This window comes from Barbatula barbatula (assembly GCF_947034865.1).
Source record: "Barbatula barbatula genome assembly, chromosome: 18".
Lineage (NCBI taxonomy): Eukaryota > Metazoa > Chordata > Actinopteri > Cypriniformes > Nemacheilidae > Barbatula > Barbatula barbatula.
In genome coordinates, this window is record NC_136781.1 from 14821149 (window position 1) to 14840875 (window position 19727).

Here is a 19727-nt window from a genome sequence, read left to right on the forward strand (position 1 = left end):
TCTGAGTTGTGTTACCTCAGCAGAGACATCTAGGCAGACTGCCCAATGCCTCATGACAGCGTTAACAAGTTAATGATCGTCGTGATAAATCCTACTTTTCACACCCTTACTTGCCATGCTTAAAATGTAAGGTGTCGAGAAATTGCAGCCTGTTTGTTTGAGCAACCCAACTTACAACACTTGCCAGGCCAATGGCGTAAGCTTGGGGCTGAGCTACCTGTTTGTCTGACCAATATCACATGGAGGGAGTGTTTGGAGACAATTGTTACTTTTACAACTCGGCCTGGTGCACATAAAAATCACACACTTCACCTTTAAAAAAAGGTTATCTTAAAGTCATCATTTACTCACCCTATTGTCATTTCAAACCTTTATGACTTTCTTCTGCAGAATACAAACGAAGAAATTTAGAGAATGTTGGTAACCAAACAATAATAGTACCCGTTGGTTTATTGTCCGTACAATAGAAGTGAAGGGGTCCCTCCGTTGTATAGTGACAGAATTGACATCGTTTTTAAAACAATCCCTTTAAGGTGGCTCTGAAGTTCAGCTTTATAATGTGGTATAAAGGCAGCACAGTCTGACATTTAGGACGCTTGTGTTTTGAATTGAGTACAGATCAACTTCAGAGGGCAGGTGTATGGTAGGTGTAAGAGATCACGGCTCAGACGTCTAATAGATCGCTTGTGGTCTAGACCTGGAGAGCTCAACCCAATTTCTCTTCAAACAGAATATCACCCTTTCAGCTCAGCGGGGACAGAAGAATCATAAACGCTTTAAAAGTGAGAGAGTGGACAACGGACCAACCATGGTATGGGCTCAGTATGGCTTTTTGTTCTGCTACTTGAACACAACGACTCATAACAACGGCACAGATATGAGAGGGACTTTCATGTAATGGTTACTGAGATATTTATGTGCTTGTGGAAAGATATATATGTGCTTGTGGGACTGAGAGGGACCTAATGCTGGGTGAAGCTTCTAAAACCGGGGTTGTTTTTACCTGGAGGAGGGGGTGACGTGGTCGTGTTTGGGTGAGAGTGAAGAAGGAACGTCCTCGCCATCTCGCGGGAGCTCCTCGCAGGCTTCCAGCTTCTCTTCCTCCAGGAGCTCTGTGATCTGCAGGGGAGACGTTATCATAGCACGGGTCAGTTGCTATCACCTTAGCTGTGGCTAATTCATCATCAGTATTGCGTTGCACGCCCATCTAACACCCGCCCCTGTGTGATTCATGCATGATGCAATGCTTCACACGTATGCAGATTGTCCGCAGGGAATTAAACATTTTTCATGTCGCCTGGGTGTCATTGTTGACTACTGACATTACAAATACATTACTGATAACTTCATGTTGTGTAATGTCATTATGATATAACAAGTTATGAAATAGATAAAAATGATTACTTTAAATAATTTAAATAGATTTATAAAGTAACAGAAACAAATTAAAACTTTAAGTCATATTTCTTACAAGTATAAGAAGTTTTTTAATTATTTTTTGATAACATATATAAATGTGATGCCAGAATTACAGCATTCACTGCATCTGACAATCTCTAACAAAGTGATATGACCACTTCCTTTCATCTATTGTTATAAGTTCATGTTTGTATTACTAGCTGTGGTTTTGAATCCATCATTAATAAAACCTCGAGTTACTTAATGCAAGTGCCTAAAGCAAAAATTTATGTTTTGATGCAAATAGTAATTTCAAGTGGTAGTACCCACGGTACGCACTGCTCCCGGCTACAAGGCCGTGTGTAAATCTCTCTGACAGTATGAGATATCACACATATTTTGGCAGCAGCTCGCTTTCAAATGTACTCTGCATCTGCTGCAGTATCGCAGCCACGTTACCATAGCAACCATGTCTCTTAATATCTGATTGGCCGAGCGCGGCTGCTGTTCAGTGTGCATGCAGATATGAGTCACATGCAGTGTGCAGAATGTAGGGCTCGGAGGATGACCGTATTTTGTCTGTAATACACTAAACGTTAATGCTAATGACGTTATATGAGGTGTAAAAGAGTCCTGTGGCGATTCTGTGGGTTGAATTGAGGAACATAAATCTGGTTGAGCACTGTAAATGTCCTGCAGAGAGGATTTTAGTTAACAACAGAGGATGTGGCCACAGAGTAGAAGAAAAGAAATATGGAGGAAGTTATTTTACCTTAAATACCACGGAAGTCCCTAAGGTTCTTACTAACAACCCTATCATAGCAAGCAAAAGGTGTCGTGTGGACAAAAGGCCATTGAGATTGTATTATCCAGAACTGGGTCGAAAGATGAAAAGGGGGCTAGGGACAGAACTAAAGGAATTTACATCATATATCATTTCTCAGATTTCATTGTGCATGATTAATCTGGCTCTTACTGTCCACATTACTGAGACATGCTTTCAAAACATCAACGCGTACAGTACAGACACTGCAGCGAGATTGGAAAAACATCCTTACGGGTTCATCTGTGACGTTTTAATTCCATCGAGAAGCTGAAGCATGCAGAAAGCCTTTGTTGGGCCTCAGATGTTTCCTAATGTCTGTCTCCTGATAATAAAGAAACATCTACATGCAAACACCAAGTGCAGTTGACTGAGGCTATAATTAAAGACGCTCCTCATTAATGAGTTAAAAAATGCTGTGAAGCGTGCAGCGTGCACGCCAACAGAATAGGAAAAACAACCCACGCGTGTGCAGAACACATCCTGCGTCTCAGAGGATTAAAAAAAATGTGGTTCAGTAACTGTGTGTGTGGAAAGACCTGCAGTCGTCGCAGGGTGACCCATTTTATTTTTGCGTGCTGTGGTCACGGCAGGTCCGTACACTTTCTGGGCAGAAACAGGAATTTCAAGAACAAAAGCGGGTTTGGCTGGAACAAATATAACTCATGTTGCTATGGAGATTAGGGCTTGGGCAGCACCAGACATACAGTAAATCTTTGGTTATGATGGGGCATGTTTACTTTAGATGGGAAGAACATCAGGTTTATGAACCAAAGGTTATATCATGGCAAACCAAGCATTATGAGGAAGTATGATGAGCAGGTGAGGTGTTAAAACTACATAACCGTGCCACTTCCTTTCCAGAGACAAACAAATCCCAATGCAGAGTTTAATCAAAACCAAAAAGACACACGGTAGTCAACTGGTTACTTGTTAAGTTGTTCAGATTTAAAACTAAACGCCTCTTACCATAATTGGAACATCAGGTTCCAAAGCAATTGTACTGACAGGTACGCCCACCTTACTTGCTTATACATTTGGGTGGTCTTAGTCAAATCATACCACAGACTTACGTAGATTTGTGACAGTGTGGTTACACGAGGTGTTTTAGGGAGGTCTGGGTGAGCATTCGCTTTTAGCATTCATCTTTTGGTTCTTTGTAAGGTAATAATAACTGCCCTTTTGCACAGAATAATTCACATGGAAATAATGTACGAGTTATTATTGTTCATTTCCTGTGTCCATTTTCCATAAAGTGAGAAACCTGTACAGTGGCCTGATTTACGCACTCGTCCGTATGCCCAAACTGTGCAGGAGGGAGAAGCGATACTTCCTTATTAGGACATAAGATTTAAAATAATCTGCGTTTCTCATGCCTTTGGAATTTGAGAATCTGTCTGCAAACTAACTCAGTAAAGAGAGGAGACGCCTTTGGATGCTTTACAGTGGATTACATAATACCGCTTCTCTTTTCTCTGAACCACATCTGCTTATGTACAGGCCTGGAAGCAAAGTGGCATTTGCGAAATTTTAATGCTTTAAACAAACATCGAAGTGTAAGCATATAATCGCCTTTAAAACCTTTGCACAGAAAGTTAATACCTTCTTATCCTAATCCCATTCATCTGTTATACAAATACACAATATCCCAAAAAACGGTAGTGTAAACTGTGTTAACAACAATCAGGGGATTAAAATTTCTTGCTGATAAATTTTCTAACCCCAAGATTACATTTAGAAAGGAAGAACAATAATGAAAATACACAGTATCACTAAAAACACGTGTGCGACAGAGACTTTTGATTCCGCTTGACTGCTGCTGCTCATATTACATCAAGTGTACTTACATTTATCTGTCTAACTGTACAGTGATACACCTTTTTTATTTTCAAAACAAGCCCAAACAAGTGAATGCTCCATTAAATTCACCAAGCCAAGTTTCAGCTTTCGAGTGTTGAGAGAAAACTCCATCATTCATGACTATTGATTATGTGCAATCGACCCTGTGTTTATTCCTACATTCGACAGTTTAAAGTATCGGCGGGTCGTCGATTTCATTTTTCAGCAGTCGAGTGACTGGTAACAAATATTAAAAGCGTCACAAAACCCTTGTTTAATACAAAGAAGCATAACTAAATTAGAGAACAGCTTCTACACGCAAAAGATCTAAAGTTCACCTGGTCATTAATGGAGCTGTAGTCATTGGTGTTGGAGATGTCGTCCTCCTCTGCATCGAAGAACTCCTCCTGGTTCTCCAGCAGTTCTGCCAGGATACGGCTGACAGACTCCTGTTCTTTCAGATCTTCAACATCTGTGTCTAAACTGCAAAGAGAGAACAAGTGGCCGTCAATCGGACAGTTTCTGCATATCTCCTGTTAATCTTAAGTACTTAGAGAATAGTATTGTACCCTTCAAATATCCCTGAAGTCTTTAGTTTGATAGTTAAAAGACATATACAGCTGTACGTGGGGAACCTTGGGTGTAGGGATATGGATGGAACTAAAGCATGTGCGCACCCATTGCCAACAAAACAGTCACATGACTCAGTCTCACTTACTGCGTGCAGTTCATAGCCGGCAACATTTAGCGCCAGACCGTGCGATCTTTCAAACAATCTCCAAATCCAGCTTTATATCCACCGTTTATGTGACATCCATCACTGAAATGCCGTGAACAAACAAACACACCTCAACTTCTCTCACTATTGCAAGAGTAACGTGCTGCAGGCCAACAGCTCAGCCAATCTTGACGCAGCGAAGCCAGTCTTGATGGTAAGCTCCCCGGTTGACGTGTGGGCAGGCTATTTCTTTCGACTTGCCGTGGGCGTGCTTTTCCGGGAGAATTGCCCAATCAGGAACTAAGAAACGTTGTTACGTAATGGTTTTTCTTGTTCGGAAAAAACGTTCCGAAAACTATACAAACCTATTATCGAGCAAAGAAATACTACGTAGTACCTTCAACTCGTTTTTTGACAAGTTGACAATGTCAAGCATGAAGACAGCACGTTTAACATTGTAAAGTCAGAATGCATGAAACCCCGTTGCAGGGCCGCTTTAAACTGTACTGTCAAGACTAAACCTGCATATAATCTGCCCGCACAAAGAAAGCACCACAATTTCCACTTGAAACATCCGCCATCTGCAAAAATCCCCCGCCTTGCATGTTTATTTATTAATAGTTTGGCTGATATAATAATGATTTTAGGTAACAATAAAATAACTATCTGTTCTGTAATCCATTCAATTAGATTTTCACCCTACAACCGATTCAGAAAATGTGGAATAACAAGCTGTAACGAAACTTCTTACAGGTATAAAATAACAACTGTTTATTATTTTACTCTAAATAATAAAGCTGTATTACCACATACAAACTGTTTATTGTTGTTACTCATTCTTACTGGAAAATGTCTGGGCCAAAGACGGCGGCGAGAGCTCCTACGCTCCAGCTCTCCTCCTGAAGAGATGCCACACCATATAGAAATCGGCACAGGAAGCGGAGCAAGCTGTAGTTGACCTGTGGCAGCTGCTGAAGGAAGTACTTCATGTTTCTTCCCAGCTCCTCCTCACTGCTGTAGTCTAAAAGAGGGCAAAGGATTCGACGGTCAGACTGAGGAGAACGTTCAGAAGGACACCCATTTATCATGTTGTTGCAAAGGTGGGAGGGCAGAGAACTGGATTGATGCAAAGGTGTGAAATAGTACTGATGATGCCATTACTTCACCGCCAGCAAAAGTTTTAGAATCTACAGTATGGCCACGTTCCAGAGGAGATGTTTGACATGAAAGTCACAGTATGCTATGTCAATTGTGAATAACTGGTTTACTTACCCTGATAGAGCTGCAGTATTTGTGCCTGCAAGCTGGCGGGGATGATGGGCTCCGGGAGCTCTTGCAGAAAGAGACGTAGCAGACTGACGGCGGATGCCAAGTCAGCCTCCTTCTCCAGATCCACTTCCACGCCGCTGTCATAGCGCTGCCTGAGCCATTCCACGCGTTCTGCGTTCCCGTTCACTAGAAACAGACCCTCAAGGTGCAGGCCTCCTGCAAAACACAAACACGCCTTGTTATAGTGACCCATAAACATATTTGTAATGACGTATAATCATATTATGATCTAGCGGCCAATCACAGCACAGAGCAGCTGACATTCAAGTGCGGCCTCAGAGCTAATAAAACCATATTTGAAAATGAACAGAGCGAAAAAACATCATCTGTGTTTAAATTCTTCACTCTGAATGTTTTAATTAATACAAATAATACATATTTTTATGTTTAGCTTCCTTGTTTTTATTTGAATATAAATATTTGAAAAACAAACATTCCTCCCACTGCTATTTTGACCTACAAACTTTTATGTCATAGACAAGAATGATGCTGAATCACCATCTGAATCTGTCTCGGTTCCCACCCGTGGTGTTCTGGGTGTGTAGATAAGACCTCTCCACTGCAGGAGGTGAATCCAGCACGCTGTGCACTGTTATGTCTAAATGAGCCTCAGTACAAAAACATCCTTCCATTGTAAAGAGCAGGAGAAATGCCAGTGTGTTGAACACACAGAGCTGGTGTCAAGAGATGACAAAGGCAGCTAAACACTTTCAAGGATTTTACAGCTCTGCAAACACATTTTCATCCTTTTCAATATCTCCACTTAGAAACACTGGGCTGTAGACACAGCATTTCTTTGAGGGGCAAGCCAGAGAAATAAAACACTCACACTGCCTGCCTTACGTTCTTGTGAGAAGTTTAGCAATTTGTAATTATCAGTAATAAAAAGGGAAAACGTAAAGTAGCCTGTATTAAAGGAACTGTCATTCAAGGTGTTTGTGGATTTTTTTCTTTAGTTGAAAAGAAATTAAGGATTATTCTCCATATAGTGGACTTCAATGGACTCCAAACTGTTGAAGGTCAAAATGACAGTTTCAATGCGGCTTCAAAGGGCTTTAAACGATACCAGACGATGAATAAGGTTCTTATCTAGCGAAACGATCTGTCATTTTCCCCCCAAAAATAAAATGTATATGCTTTATAAACACACATGCTCGCCTTGCGCTGTTCTGCAAAGCTTGTTCACGTGTTACGTAATTACTTTGAAAATGTCACGCTTGACGTAGGCGGAATCCAGGATACGCACACGAAATGACCATTTAAATAAATTGTGTGTCATTGAACATTCAACACTTTTGAACGGTCCTCCTTCGCCACATTTGTAAACACTGACTCGGTACTTCCGCATACATCTAGCGCGACTTTTTAATTCCGTATTACGTGAAGTCGTGAACGCGCTTCACAGAACAGAGCAAGGCTCTGTTTGCGTTTGTGTTTTTTTAGAAAATGGCCGATCATTTCGCTAGATAAGACCTTTATTCACCATCTGCTATTGTGTAAAGCTGCACTGAAAATGTAATTTTGACTTTCAACCATTTGGAGTCCACTATATGGAGAATAATCCTGGAATGTTTTCATCAAAAACCGTCATTTATTTTCTTATACATCTTGGATTCAACAGGGGTGAGTAAATGATCATGAAAATGTGTGTTGAAAGGGAACAATACCTTTAATATATCTATATGTGGCAATAAATGAGTGGGTTAGAAACAATAATGAAACAATGTCATTACAAAAGCCTAAGGCTGAATAATGTTTCTCTTTCTCTTTAACTCTGGAACAGGATAACACTTTTGTAACATGGCACTATAAAAGGAAACATATCTTTGATCTCAGAATACGGGAGGTCATACTTCTCGACCAATCCGGCCAAACAACATTTTTGGCTTTATCAGATGAAAATGTCATGCTCTGGAATCTGTGCTACTTTAGGAAATATACAAAAGAGTTTTAAAGGCTTCACCTCTCTGAATAATAACATACATTCACAGCTGACCAATCTTTTGTTAAATATCTGACTTCCAGTTGAAAATCCTGAATGAAACGCATTCCTACTGCTGCTATAAAACTACAGCTTTTTTGCCTGAGCAGATTACAAGTTTATTAAAATTGGTATATTTATAAATAAAGGCGCAGGATTATGTATTGTTTCATATACACAAACCAAATTGTGGCAGCATATTAACTTTTTCATTACTAATAAAATAAACATGTTTTTGAAATGGAAAGGGTTTTTTTTTTAGTTACAACATAATTCCCCAGAGTCATGACTTCTATTATACAAAAACAGAAAAATTTAAGAAAGCATGAGTTTTCTAATTCCTGTAAATCAATCGGGATAAAAATAATCCTAAATGTCATGTGACTTCCTTTGATTTAGCTTTATTGTTTCCTAATACGCCTTGGATAAAAGCATCTGCAAAATGTAAAGGTAATAAGTAATTGAACATAAACTTTGAAACCTTTAGCGCCCACTTCACGCAGACATCACTGACCGTTCTCTTCGATATACTCCACGATGCTCCTGACCAGCAGAGGGACTTCATGCCCAGGCTGTCCGCTGTGCTGCACCTCCTCCAGGGGGATCCCGAACACTCTAGATGTGCTGAGGGAGTCGTTGAGGGAAGTAGAGAGGCTCTTCCTCATCGCCTCCACAGCCTGGCTGCTTCAGTCCGTCTGCACACAGAAACGGCGAAAGCAAGGTCACGTCGGCCGCCTGGCTCCACACTTCCCTACACGCTATGGGTGGGGTGGCGGCTCAAACGACAAACACCGAACAAAACAAGATGGAAATTGGAGCAGGACCACTCCCATCTTTAGAAGCTGTGGTTCTTATCATATGAGATGCCGTGCTTACATAAGTTAAGTGACTGTCATGTGCCCAGATCAGACAGCCATCAGATGCGCCACAATGATTCTCTTGAGAATACCAGACGACTGTGTTCTAACCACAGATGCATATTTCAACAAATGACAAGCGTTCTGCCACAAACACAAACTGATATGGTAAGTTTCACACTGGTGCACACAAGCTGTTAATATTGCGCGGGGAAAAAACCCCCATCGCTGGATCTGATAAGAGTGCAACATGACTATAAATGTACATGAAAGTATGAAGATAGCTGATGCCTTGATGACAACTAGCATCTGCTCTCAAGAAATCGTATCTCAGTTCGTCACCGCAATACAAACAAGACTTCATGAAACGGCTTCTGTGCCTCGCTGTCATATCTCACAGCAGGACTCACCTTGTTGTACTTCAAACACCCAGAAGTTGACTTGATCTCCTGCTCCACTCACGAGTAGGCAATGAAATGATCTATGGCTGCTTCAGGTTATGGCAAAAGATGAGCCTGTAGTTCCTCATTGACAGACCGCAAATCCTATTCAGGACGTCAGTGGTTAAGCTGGAAATAATAAAGAACAAATTCAGCAAATTTATTTTCAACAAGATCATCTTTACAAACCACTGCATCTCTTAGACAAGTAAGGGTCTAACAACGCTTTTGGAGTTTCAACTGTTGATAAGGAACATGAACGTTTTGCTTTCTCTGCCGCATGTGGCATCAAAAGCACAGCATTTAATACTAGATGGAATTTGAATACATAAATGGAGTCGAATCAAACTACCGGAGAGCTTGACAATTCACTTTCATTTTCTCAGAAAGGTTTATTAACAACAGTGTTTAGAAAAACAAGCAAAAAGGAATTCTAAACATGTTTGTAAACAGATGTAGGTAAAAGCCTAAAGGCATGTTCACACCAAGAACAAAAACAATAAATGCTAAGCAATGACAATGATGAATAATAACGTTAAGATTAAGGACGCACCGATATGTAAACTTTGGCCGATAACCGATCATTCTTTAATATTGGAAGCCGATAACCGATATATATTGGCCGATATAAAGTATCTAAATATGAATAAAAATTCCCTAAGACTGAAACAAAAGGTGAAAAGTGGACAACAGCTTTTATTTGGAAACATTGACTGCAGAAAACAAGGTAACCATTTAGTTCTTGTTTTCCCCTGAAAATCCTGTATCAAGCCTACATAACACTGTTCTTCCAGAGCAACCCAGAAATGTTTTATTCATAGCCACATGTCACATGTTTCGCTAATATCAGTAAGTGAATGAGCATTACAGAAAGGTAGTACTGTACAGTATTTTAACTGTGATCACATGCATCTGAAGTAGTTCAACCGGAGGAAATAATCATATATCGGCCTAAGTTTTATTATAGGCCGTTACGATAACATTAAAAATGACCGTTTATGTGGCGATACCGATATGGCAGATAATTTATCGTGCATCCCTAGTTATGATTATTCCAAACTGACACACTTATGAAGAAATTAAGCATGAAAAACAAGCACGTTTAACAGTGTACAGAAGGTATGGGCAATACCTAAACTATAAAAACTTTCATAAGAGTAAAACTGCGTTACCACAAGGTAAGGTTAACGCTACAGAAGACCTTAGAGTTGTCACGTCTTATTTAATGCTTCTTTACTTCATCTGTAAGGATTTTATAATGTACAGAAAATATAAAAAATCATTTGTACGTGTTCCTAAATCTTTGTTCACCCAGATCGCAAGCTAGTTTAAATATTTTAAGTTTACACACCGGATGCCCAGATCACGTGTTATGCCGGCTCACATCACCATATTTAAATGTTACAAACTGTTGAGCCACAGAATTCATTAACATTACTTAAATTAGGTATAAAAATACCAACGTAATATTCAATGTTAAACAATAATTTATTAACTTGTTTGGAGAGGTTGTACTTAGTAAATTCATATTCGTTTGTTAAAAATATATGAATATAATTAATGCTATTATATAAGTAATGAATTATATGAATCATTATGAATATTTAATGACATTTATAAGCTTGATGTGCAATTTTGACTAAATAAAAACATAACAAATTACGTCATTATTAACTTAAATTGAATAAATCAACATTGAAATTTACGTTTTTTATGAGCTAAAATATTCAAATATGAACTCTTTGAAAAATGCTCATCCCTAGTGTAAAGAAGTTAGAAAAATGCATGAAATAGCATGTTAACCGATCTTTAATCCAGTGGTTTTCAAACGTTTGGTCACAATTCAGTATAGGGGCCAATTCTCACTATTAACAAAATATTAACTATAACTTTTCGCCAATAAACTCTTAATTTGCTGCTTACTAATAGTTAGTAAGGTAGTTGTTAAGAAGGATTAGGGAGGTAGAGTATGGTCATGCAGAATATGTGCTTAATAAACAGCAAATATGCCAATAACAACTAGTTTTGCTGCCCCCCAAATAAAGACTTATAATCTTAAACTTTGAATCAAACCAAAAACAATGCTGTAACATCAATTCTTCTTTCAACATGTAACAAAATCTGTGGCCACCCCTGGATCCATCTTCTGGCCACAAGTTTAATAACCACGGTCTTAATCAAAACTGTATTCATCTGTATTTAAATCTCAAATATTAACAAGATGCCGCCTTAAAGTAAAAACTTCCAATAAAAACTCTGGAGGACAAGCTCTGTACAGAGTGTTGTGATGTACTTGCCATTCTTTGCACATGCCCAGGAGCTGGATGGGGAAAATATGCTGTTGTATTGTGACCTTATAAAGTGATTTTAAAGATGTCTTCCCCCATTCAAGTAGACCAAACTAGGTCTTGGACAGTGGCGGCTGGCCAACGGAGGGCGCCGCCCTCTCTGAGATACACACACAAAATAATAATGGTATAATCTTTTAACGTATATTTGCATAATTTAATGTTATAGATAATCATCTGTGGGAAATATATGTTTTCATCATCACAATATGGCCTCTCTGCATGTCTCAAGACTGAGACTGGTAAATTAACTGATTAGAGATGATTTAATGAATAAACAGGTAACTAGATGTTCTTTAACTTTCTTGTTTGCTGAAATTGTTTGCTGTGCCAGTGTGCCACAGCCCCACTTCAAAAAATACAGTTATAGCAGATCGGATTTATATCAGATTATTTAAGACGCATGTATGTTGCCAAGTGCCCTCTTTGAATATTAATCCTGGCTGATGGAAAGCAAATTCCATAAAGAGCCGTTATCTCTGCATTCCTGGGACAACCGTGCCATCTGATAGGGTGTTTTCTGCCACGGGTCGAACTGTCAACAGGCTCCACCAGACTGTCCCTACAACCACGTAAACATATCACTTTATTAAATAAAAACTCCATGCTTTGGATTGAGGTGGCCTATTTTTATTTGATGAAAAAACGTTCTGACGGAAATAAACTTGGCCGGTTCTTCTGTGTTTTCGTTTTGCATTCATTTGTTAAGTATTTTAGTTATTTAAGCCTTGGAAATGAGAAGCAACATGCATTTTTTTATTAGAGGTTAACGTTCGGAAAACGAGCATTGGTTCTCAGTTACGAAAATCAACCAAAATGAGCATCCCTAAATGAGATGCATGGTTGGTTAATTGCCAGCATGCGATTATTACTTTATTATAATTTTTTCTAAATATTTCAATACACACTGTTGCAATTCATTACATCTTTCCATTACCTAAACTATAACATACCCAAATGACTAGAAATGTTAAAAGCCTTTTAAGCCTGCCAACCGCCGCTCCCAAACTAAAAGTCTCTAACACTTTGGGCACCACATTGGGCATAGGGAACAGGAACAAAATGTCCGTAAAAGCCATAGGAATGTCTGAATTGAACCCTAACAGCAGATGTCTTAGTTTACAGACAATGGACATCAGATATGTTTCTAATCCCACATATCAGGGGTGATGACCTTTAAATAACAATGATCACCATTGTTGGAGAAGTTCAAAATCAAAAACATGCCATGGCATTGAGATGCTTTGGATTTTTTCCGCATTTTTCCAAATTACCTAAGAGCAGAACAACTTTCACGACAAAGCCATTTCGTCTTAATTATACACCCACTGTTAACAAAGAACAGTATGGCCAATATTCACTTCTCAGTTTTCAGAGCTCTGGAAAACACATAACAAGAGTATTTGCTGGAATTTTCAGCAGCCAAATCTCTCTGCATCTCCTTGGTGATGCTGTTTGTAAAGCTGAGCTGTCTCACTATGGTTACCACTCGCTAGATGTCATAGGGTGAGTTGGTAAATGTGGACAATAAACAGACGAAATCACAGACAACATGTTACTGTAGATACACAAAGAACTGCTTCAACCATTCCAGAACATTCTTTGGAGCGAGAGCATCCCGCAGTTCTCATTTTCAGCTCGCTCACAGGCCAAATCTCAAATGTCAATGATAAATTAAAATAACGCTGTATTTCTTTAGGGATATATTCAAAAAAAACTTTAGTGCAATTCGAAGGAGGTCAAGGTCAGACAAGATCTGAGCGCCCTTAATGTACTTTTGGCAAAGCATGACACTTTAGCCTTGTGAAAATGAACCACAGTTGGTTTTATACATTTACATTTATACATTTGGCAGACGCTTCTATCCCAAGCGACTTCCATTGCATACTGTATATTTGTTCCTGAGGACGTGCAATCCCTGGGATCCAACCCATGACTTTGGCGTTGCTAGCGCAATGCTCTAACCACCTAGTTACAGGAAAGCTTATGATTTATGTTAGGGCTGTCACGATTAATAATGCGATTTTTCTCAATGAGATATGGTAAAATGACGCAACATCTGAAAGTGAGAGGGCACGGCATATTTCAGGATTTTTTATGATAGTAAAAAATATTTAAATGATAATGTTTGACGAGTGATGCTTTTTCAAATGCACGTTATAAACAGCTGATTTGTGATTTTAGATTGAGCAGTACACACTAGAGGTCTTCACGGGTCCACTTACATCCGAAAACCAGAGGTCCGGCCCGAGACCCGAGCGGGTTCGGGTCTAAAAGATTCACAGGAGCTTCGGACACGGGTCGGGTATATTATTAGTGTCTTCGGGTCTCGGGTAATATAAAGTAAAAATGTTTTTTGCTTAATTGACCCGAGGAAGACCCGAACTATCCTGTACAATAACAGAGCGTCGCTTGTGTGTGTGCGTGTTACCAACTCTCCTCCAACCCTCAGCCGATCGGTTGAAAGCCACGCAAATCTTCCGAAAGTCGCGGTGATCTGAAATCACCTTAGAATTGAAATCCCGAAGTTTCCAACGCTGCAGGGGTTTGCACTCGATGTAGTTACCATCGTATTCAGGAAAAACATACTTCCACCAGGCGACCAGAAGTAGATATTAAAAGACGCGCACATTTCAGTGCTACGCGGTTTGGGACACATTGTTGAGACAGAATGTTCGCGCGAGTGGTTGCCATGTCGTCACTTATTTAGATTTGATTCACAACCCATTTAGCCTTAGTTTGCGCAATTTGCCAGAGCAAAACAAGAGGATCAACGTGTTCATTGCCATATCAATTTCATTAATACACGTCGGTTTACATTCAGGTCTAGTCGGGTTTAAAAAACATATACGATGGGTCGGACTCGGGTCTAACGTTATCGGGTCTGTCTCGGGTCGGGGCTTTAAAATGAAAACGTTATCGGGTCTGTCTCGGGTTCGGGTAAAAAGTGATTCGGGTCATTTCGGGTCGGGTAAAGATCTTTGGACCCGAGAAGACCTCTAGTACATACTACTGATATAAAAGCGGCCGTAGTTCACAGAAGAGCTGTGCATAAAACACAGAAATTAAGCCTTTGCGATTTCAGAATCCTCCTAAACAGGTATAATTAATGTAAACCTCGATGGATTGTCCCCAGCCCTATTTTATGTGTAGTAAAACCACAGTAACTATAAATTTACCACGGCATTCATGGCTGTAGGTTAACTTTTTTTGCACATATATGCGACAGACTTTGAATGTTTTGTAGCACAGATATTTGTCTGTTATCATCTTTTAAAAAAACACTTGAGCTTGCCCTTGCCATTATCGATTTAGAGCGTCCTACCTCCCTCTGCGGTCAATGGAAATTTCCAATACCACTCTTGCAATGTGGTGGTCCATGGCAACACAAACCTCAGCTCTGATCATTAGCATGCAAACAAGAGAAACAGCAAATTTAGCTTATCATCTGCTGACAGCATTCTGAAGAGACGCGGGATTAACTGCTTAGGAAAACAACTAAATTAAGCGTACACATCATAACTAGGGAAAATAGAGAATGCAATGCACAAAAATATGCCTCATCGGTTTTTTTTTTCACCCCTACTCAAACTATTGGTGAGTTGTGTTGTAATAAATGGCATTATAATAGAAAAAGAAAACTTAGAAACATTTAATTTATTTACAATTATTTACTATTGCAGTCAACGTTGATGCACCACCTTTCCACATGTCAAAACATAACAATGTGCTTCTGGATCTTAAAAAACAACATAGTTCCACAGATTCGTTCTTTTCAAACAAAGCCTGCTATCACAATGCTTTGACATGGTTGATAAGCAGAGTTCAAAAGAACAACAAAAAAAACCAAAATTAACTTGTTAATAGAAACCTTTCCATTTTAACTGATAAACAAACCAAGAAAAAGGGTGTGTGTTGATCTAGAGCTCTTAGCGCCAATGGCTGTCTCAGGCGTTCTATTTTGGATAAACTTTCTGTTGGTTAAATGTGCAAATATTGAGTAATACAAATACAAATAAGGTGGACAACCCCGTCCATCAACAGACAGGTGACTATTATGCAACATAAGCAACGACTGAGGTCCATGTGACAGAATCAAACCCCGGAGTAATTTACAAAATGCAAATATTTCTTTAACGTGACCCTAAGCTAATGCATTATTTTGACTATGTTCATTTTTATGAGTATAATAAAAACAAATCAACAGAGGACTGGTAAAAAAAATGTTTACCAGTAACCGAACAATCTGAAGGCCGTCCGTCATTTTGACAGATTTTTGACCAGTGAGTTGGTAGCATTCAATATTTTTTTCTCATCAGAACGCGACCGTGAAGGGACGCCTATGTTTCCTATTTATTACTCATAAACGCCTCATCCATTCAGGAAAATCCTTGTGGTGTGGATCCAGGGACATCGTATAAACAAGGAGTTAGGCTATGAAAGCTTGCCACGGTCTAATTTGTTTCGCCATAGTTTTAAAACAAACAGAAAATCTTTTAGCATGTTTTGTAATAACATAGCGATCTCTAACGTTGTTTGTAACGTTGTTTCTGGATCTGATACTGCAAAGGATGCATCTGTCACTCAATCAGACCCCCGCGTCGCATGCTCTCGTGCACACAGGCATGAACAAACCAGTGGTGCGATGTTTACAGACATTTATCCTTCAGAGAGCGATAGCGACTAGCTCACTTTCAGTGAGTGGAAAAATGTCTCTCTGCGTATTCTCCGTTCATGACCAAACAGCAGCTTAAAGTTACTTGTAAGTAAATGAATGAATAATTACAAAACACGTTTACAAGCACCTCTCATTGTTACAGACTGGACAAATATACATTAGTCTGTTTAATGATTATTTTATGTCTGACAACAGAGACATTAAATATGTAACCGACTTCAGCCTTATTGGGCATTCAGTTGTATTAAAATACAGTAGGTTCAGAGAGTAAACGCATGTACGTCCCTATGACATCACAAATATGCTAATTAGCACGTAACATCGCCTTACACCATAGTGACGGGTAAAACATTTATTATGACAGATTTTTACGAGCCCGTCAAAAGGACGGACAATATAAATGTCTAGCGCAACCTCTGAATTAATAGAGAACTGAATGAAAGGCCTTCACCACATTCTACCCATATGGTGCTCCAACTGTTTTCATGACAGGCTGCTGGATAAGTCTAAGGAATGTCTGTCACATACAGAGGAGATCTGCATCACATCCTAGCAGCAGCAGTGAAATCTCCTTAAGGACAGCTGGCATTAGCTATAATCTCAGGAAGACACATATTCAGCAAAAAACAGGTCACCTTATTGCCGTATGCACCACCAGGGCTGTACAGTGTGACAAATACGTGCTACAAAATAATCGGAGAATACATTTTGTATCTCAGCGCTATTATACTTTATTTTAGTCTATATTGCGAGCTAAATTTGTTTTCCGGGCCGGCATGGAGGTCCATAGCCCATAGAGTTTATTTCGTAGGCATTTCGCAGTTTGCGTAAAGTACAATCAACCACACTAAAACTCAAACGCCTTCGCGACGACCCTTCAAAATAAAAGTCTTGTTAACCTGAACACTTCAGATGAAAAACAATCTGTAGTATACTATAGTATTTGCTATAGATAATTGTAGTACCCTTGTACTAAATGAATAAACGGTTGCAAAGCTGTAGTATATAAGATTAAAAAATACTAGAGTATCTAGGACTTTTACTGCAGTTTACTATAATAAATAATATAGTATGTAGAATACAGTCTTTTATGTGGACAAATATATTACTTTATATGTATTTGGGATGCACCAATATGTACATTTTGGGCCGATAACCGATAATTCTTTATTATTGAAAGCCGATAACCGATGTATGGGAGATATACAGCATCTAAATATTAATATTAAATTGCCTAAGACTGAAACAAAAGTTAAAAAGTGGACAACTGCTTTTATTTGAAAACAGTGACTTCAGAAAACAAGGTAACCATTAGTTCTCTTTTTTCCTGCCTGAAAATCACGTACAAGCGTACTTTACACTAGTTAACAGTTCTTTAACCTTCAAACTTTTCTGGTATATTTTTTATTTCATAAACAAATAATAGATGTTCTTCCAGAGCAACCCAGAAAAATGTTCTGTATAGTCACATGTCCAACAGGTCTCAAGTCAGAAAGCATTCAGACAACAGTTTGATTCGAACAATATGCTTTTGTTCCTATAATTTATACATTTATAAATAAGATATCTACATACTGTACCTACATCAACAATGTTTTGTTAATATCAGTAAGTGAATGATCACGACAGAAAGACAATACTGTACAGTATTTTAACTGTGAGCAGCGTGGAGATGAATACGTTTAACCAGAGGAGATTATTTATCAGCTATAATATATCGGCATAAATTTTATTATCGCCCGATAACATTAAAAATATCCATTTATCGGCCGATACCAATATGGCCAATAATTTATCATGCATCCCTAATATGTATCCATCTGTATGTAACATTAATGTCCTTTGTCAGTTACTTGCCTATTCGTGTGATAAACTGCACTTGTGTAGAGACAACAGACGATGACAAAGATGACAACAGACGTTTTATATTTGTCCTACAACTGTTTGGCCTGTGCTACAAATTTTTCAAGCCCTGACACGGTATCTTACTGGGGCTAAAAATCCAATTGCAGAGGGATACATATAATTCTAGTGGCCACTTTTTTGTTTTGGGAAGCTGTTCCTGTGCCGATTCATGCTGGTGAGAACACAAAGGTTTGTCTAGTCTTTCAGACATAACGCCCAGGACTCATCGGGAGACGTGATGCTTTTGGTTTTGCTTGGCCACTGTGTACTACAAAACAATTGGCCATGACAACAGGAGGGACATCAGTCAATGACTTTTGTTTCCATATTACACACAGACAGACTTGAAAAACGTATCTGCCTTACAAGGTCAAAACATTACCATCATCTAAAAAAATATATTAATCATAATATTATCATCAGATAGATCAAAAGACCATACAGTGACAGGATACCAGGATTCACTTTTCTTTTACGGATAGTGTGTAATACAACAATAAATCCATTGTAATACAACGAATGACCCCACAGTCGTCATTACAAAACCACAGAGAAATGTTCATGTTAAGACAGGTCAAACATAGCAACAAATAAAGATCTAATCTCGTAAAAGACAATTTATTGAAACGATCATTTTGCTCAAAAGCAGGTAGAGGTGTAAGTTTATGAAAGAAGGTTTAACACTAACGAATACATAATCGCTCGGCTGAATGTTGTCATCCATTTCACTACCCTACAGATCTCCAAAACCAGGGAAACACTTCAGTTAAATAAATGCATTATTAAACATCTCAATGCCCCTCAGCTGCTGCTTCAGAATCGGTCTCTATGCAGGATTCAAGTTTCACTTCCCAATTAAACGAAACTGACGCTATTTTAGGTGCCCATGCATAAGACCGAAAGGACTTTCCTTCAATCCCGATAACAGCCAAAACTATTCAAGACGTTGAATTATTTTTACAGGAGTGTTTTAGATTCATGGCTGTCATTCAATTCAACCAACTAACCAGGTTTTAACAAAAACACTCAAACGTGTTATTGACTTCGTTTGCGTTTGTAATACATTGTGCATGCGTGCGGCTAATATGTTAATACACGACCGAAAGAGAAAATATGAAATGATTACAAACCAAAATAATACGAAATGATTTGTTCTGGGTTATCGCGCTAGCCCGATAGCTTAGCACTGTCAACGTCTACTGTACCGCTGCCGCACATCAGTCAACGCTTTAAACAAAACATTTCATTGTTCCTTAATACAGACGATGAGGAATTAAATAAGAGCAGTTCAAACATCACGCAATAATTAAAAAATAGACAACCGAAGAAGACATTGACATAAAGGTGGAACGATATCTCGTCTGGCTAATCCGACAACAACTAGCATCCGCTAAAGTCACTGCATCAAATA

At 38.9% G+C, this 19727-nt stretch overlaps 1 protein-coding gene across 6 annotated transcripts in view; it reads right to left on the minus strand.

The window, feature by feature from the left end:
- Positions 1-9515, minus strand: part of fam13b (family with sequence similarity 13 member B) — a 28888-nt gene extending 19373 nt beyond the window's left edge. For all 6 annotated transcript variants that reach the window (XM_079480476.1, XM_079480473.1, XM_079480472.1 and 3 more), the window contains exons 1-6: positions 9356-9515; positions 8603-8783; positions 6051-6263; positions 5622-5799; positions 4399-4543; positions 1004-1119 (exon numbers count right to left, since the gene is read on the minus strand). In XM_079480476.1, coding sequence (XP_079336602.1) covers positions 1004-1119; positions 4399-4543; positions 5622-5799; positions 6051-6263; positions 8603-8753 — 803 coding nt within the window. In that variant the 5' untranslated portion in view covers positions 8754-8783; positions 9356-9515. The remainder of the gene's footprint in view (positions 1-1003; positions 1120-4398; positions 4544-5621; positions 5800-6050; positions 6264-8602; positions 8784-9355) is intronic.
- Positions 9516-19727: the final 10212 nt, after the last annotated feature.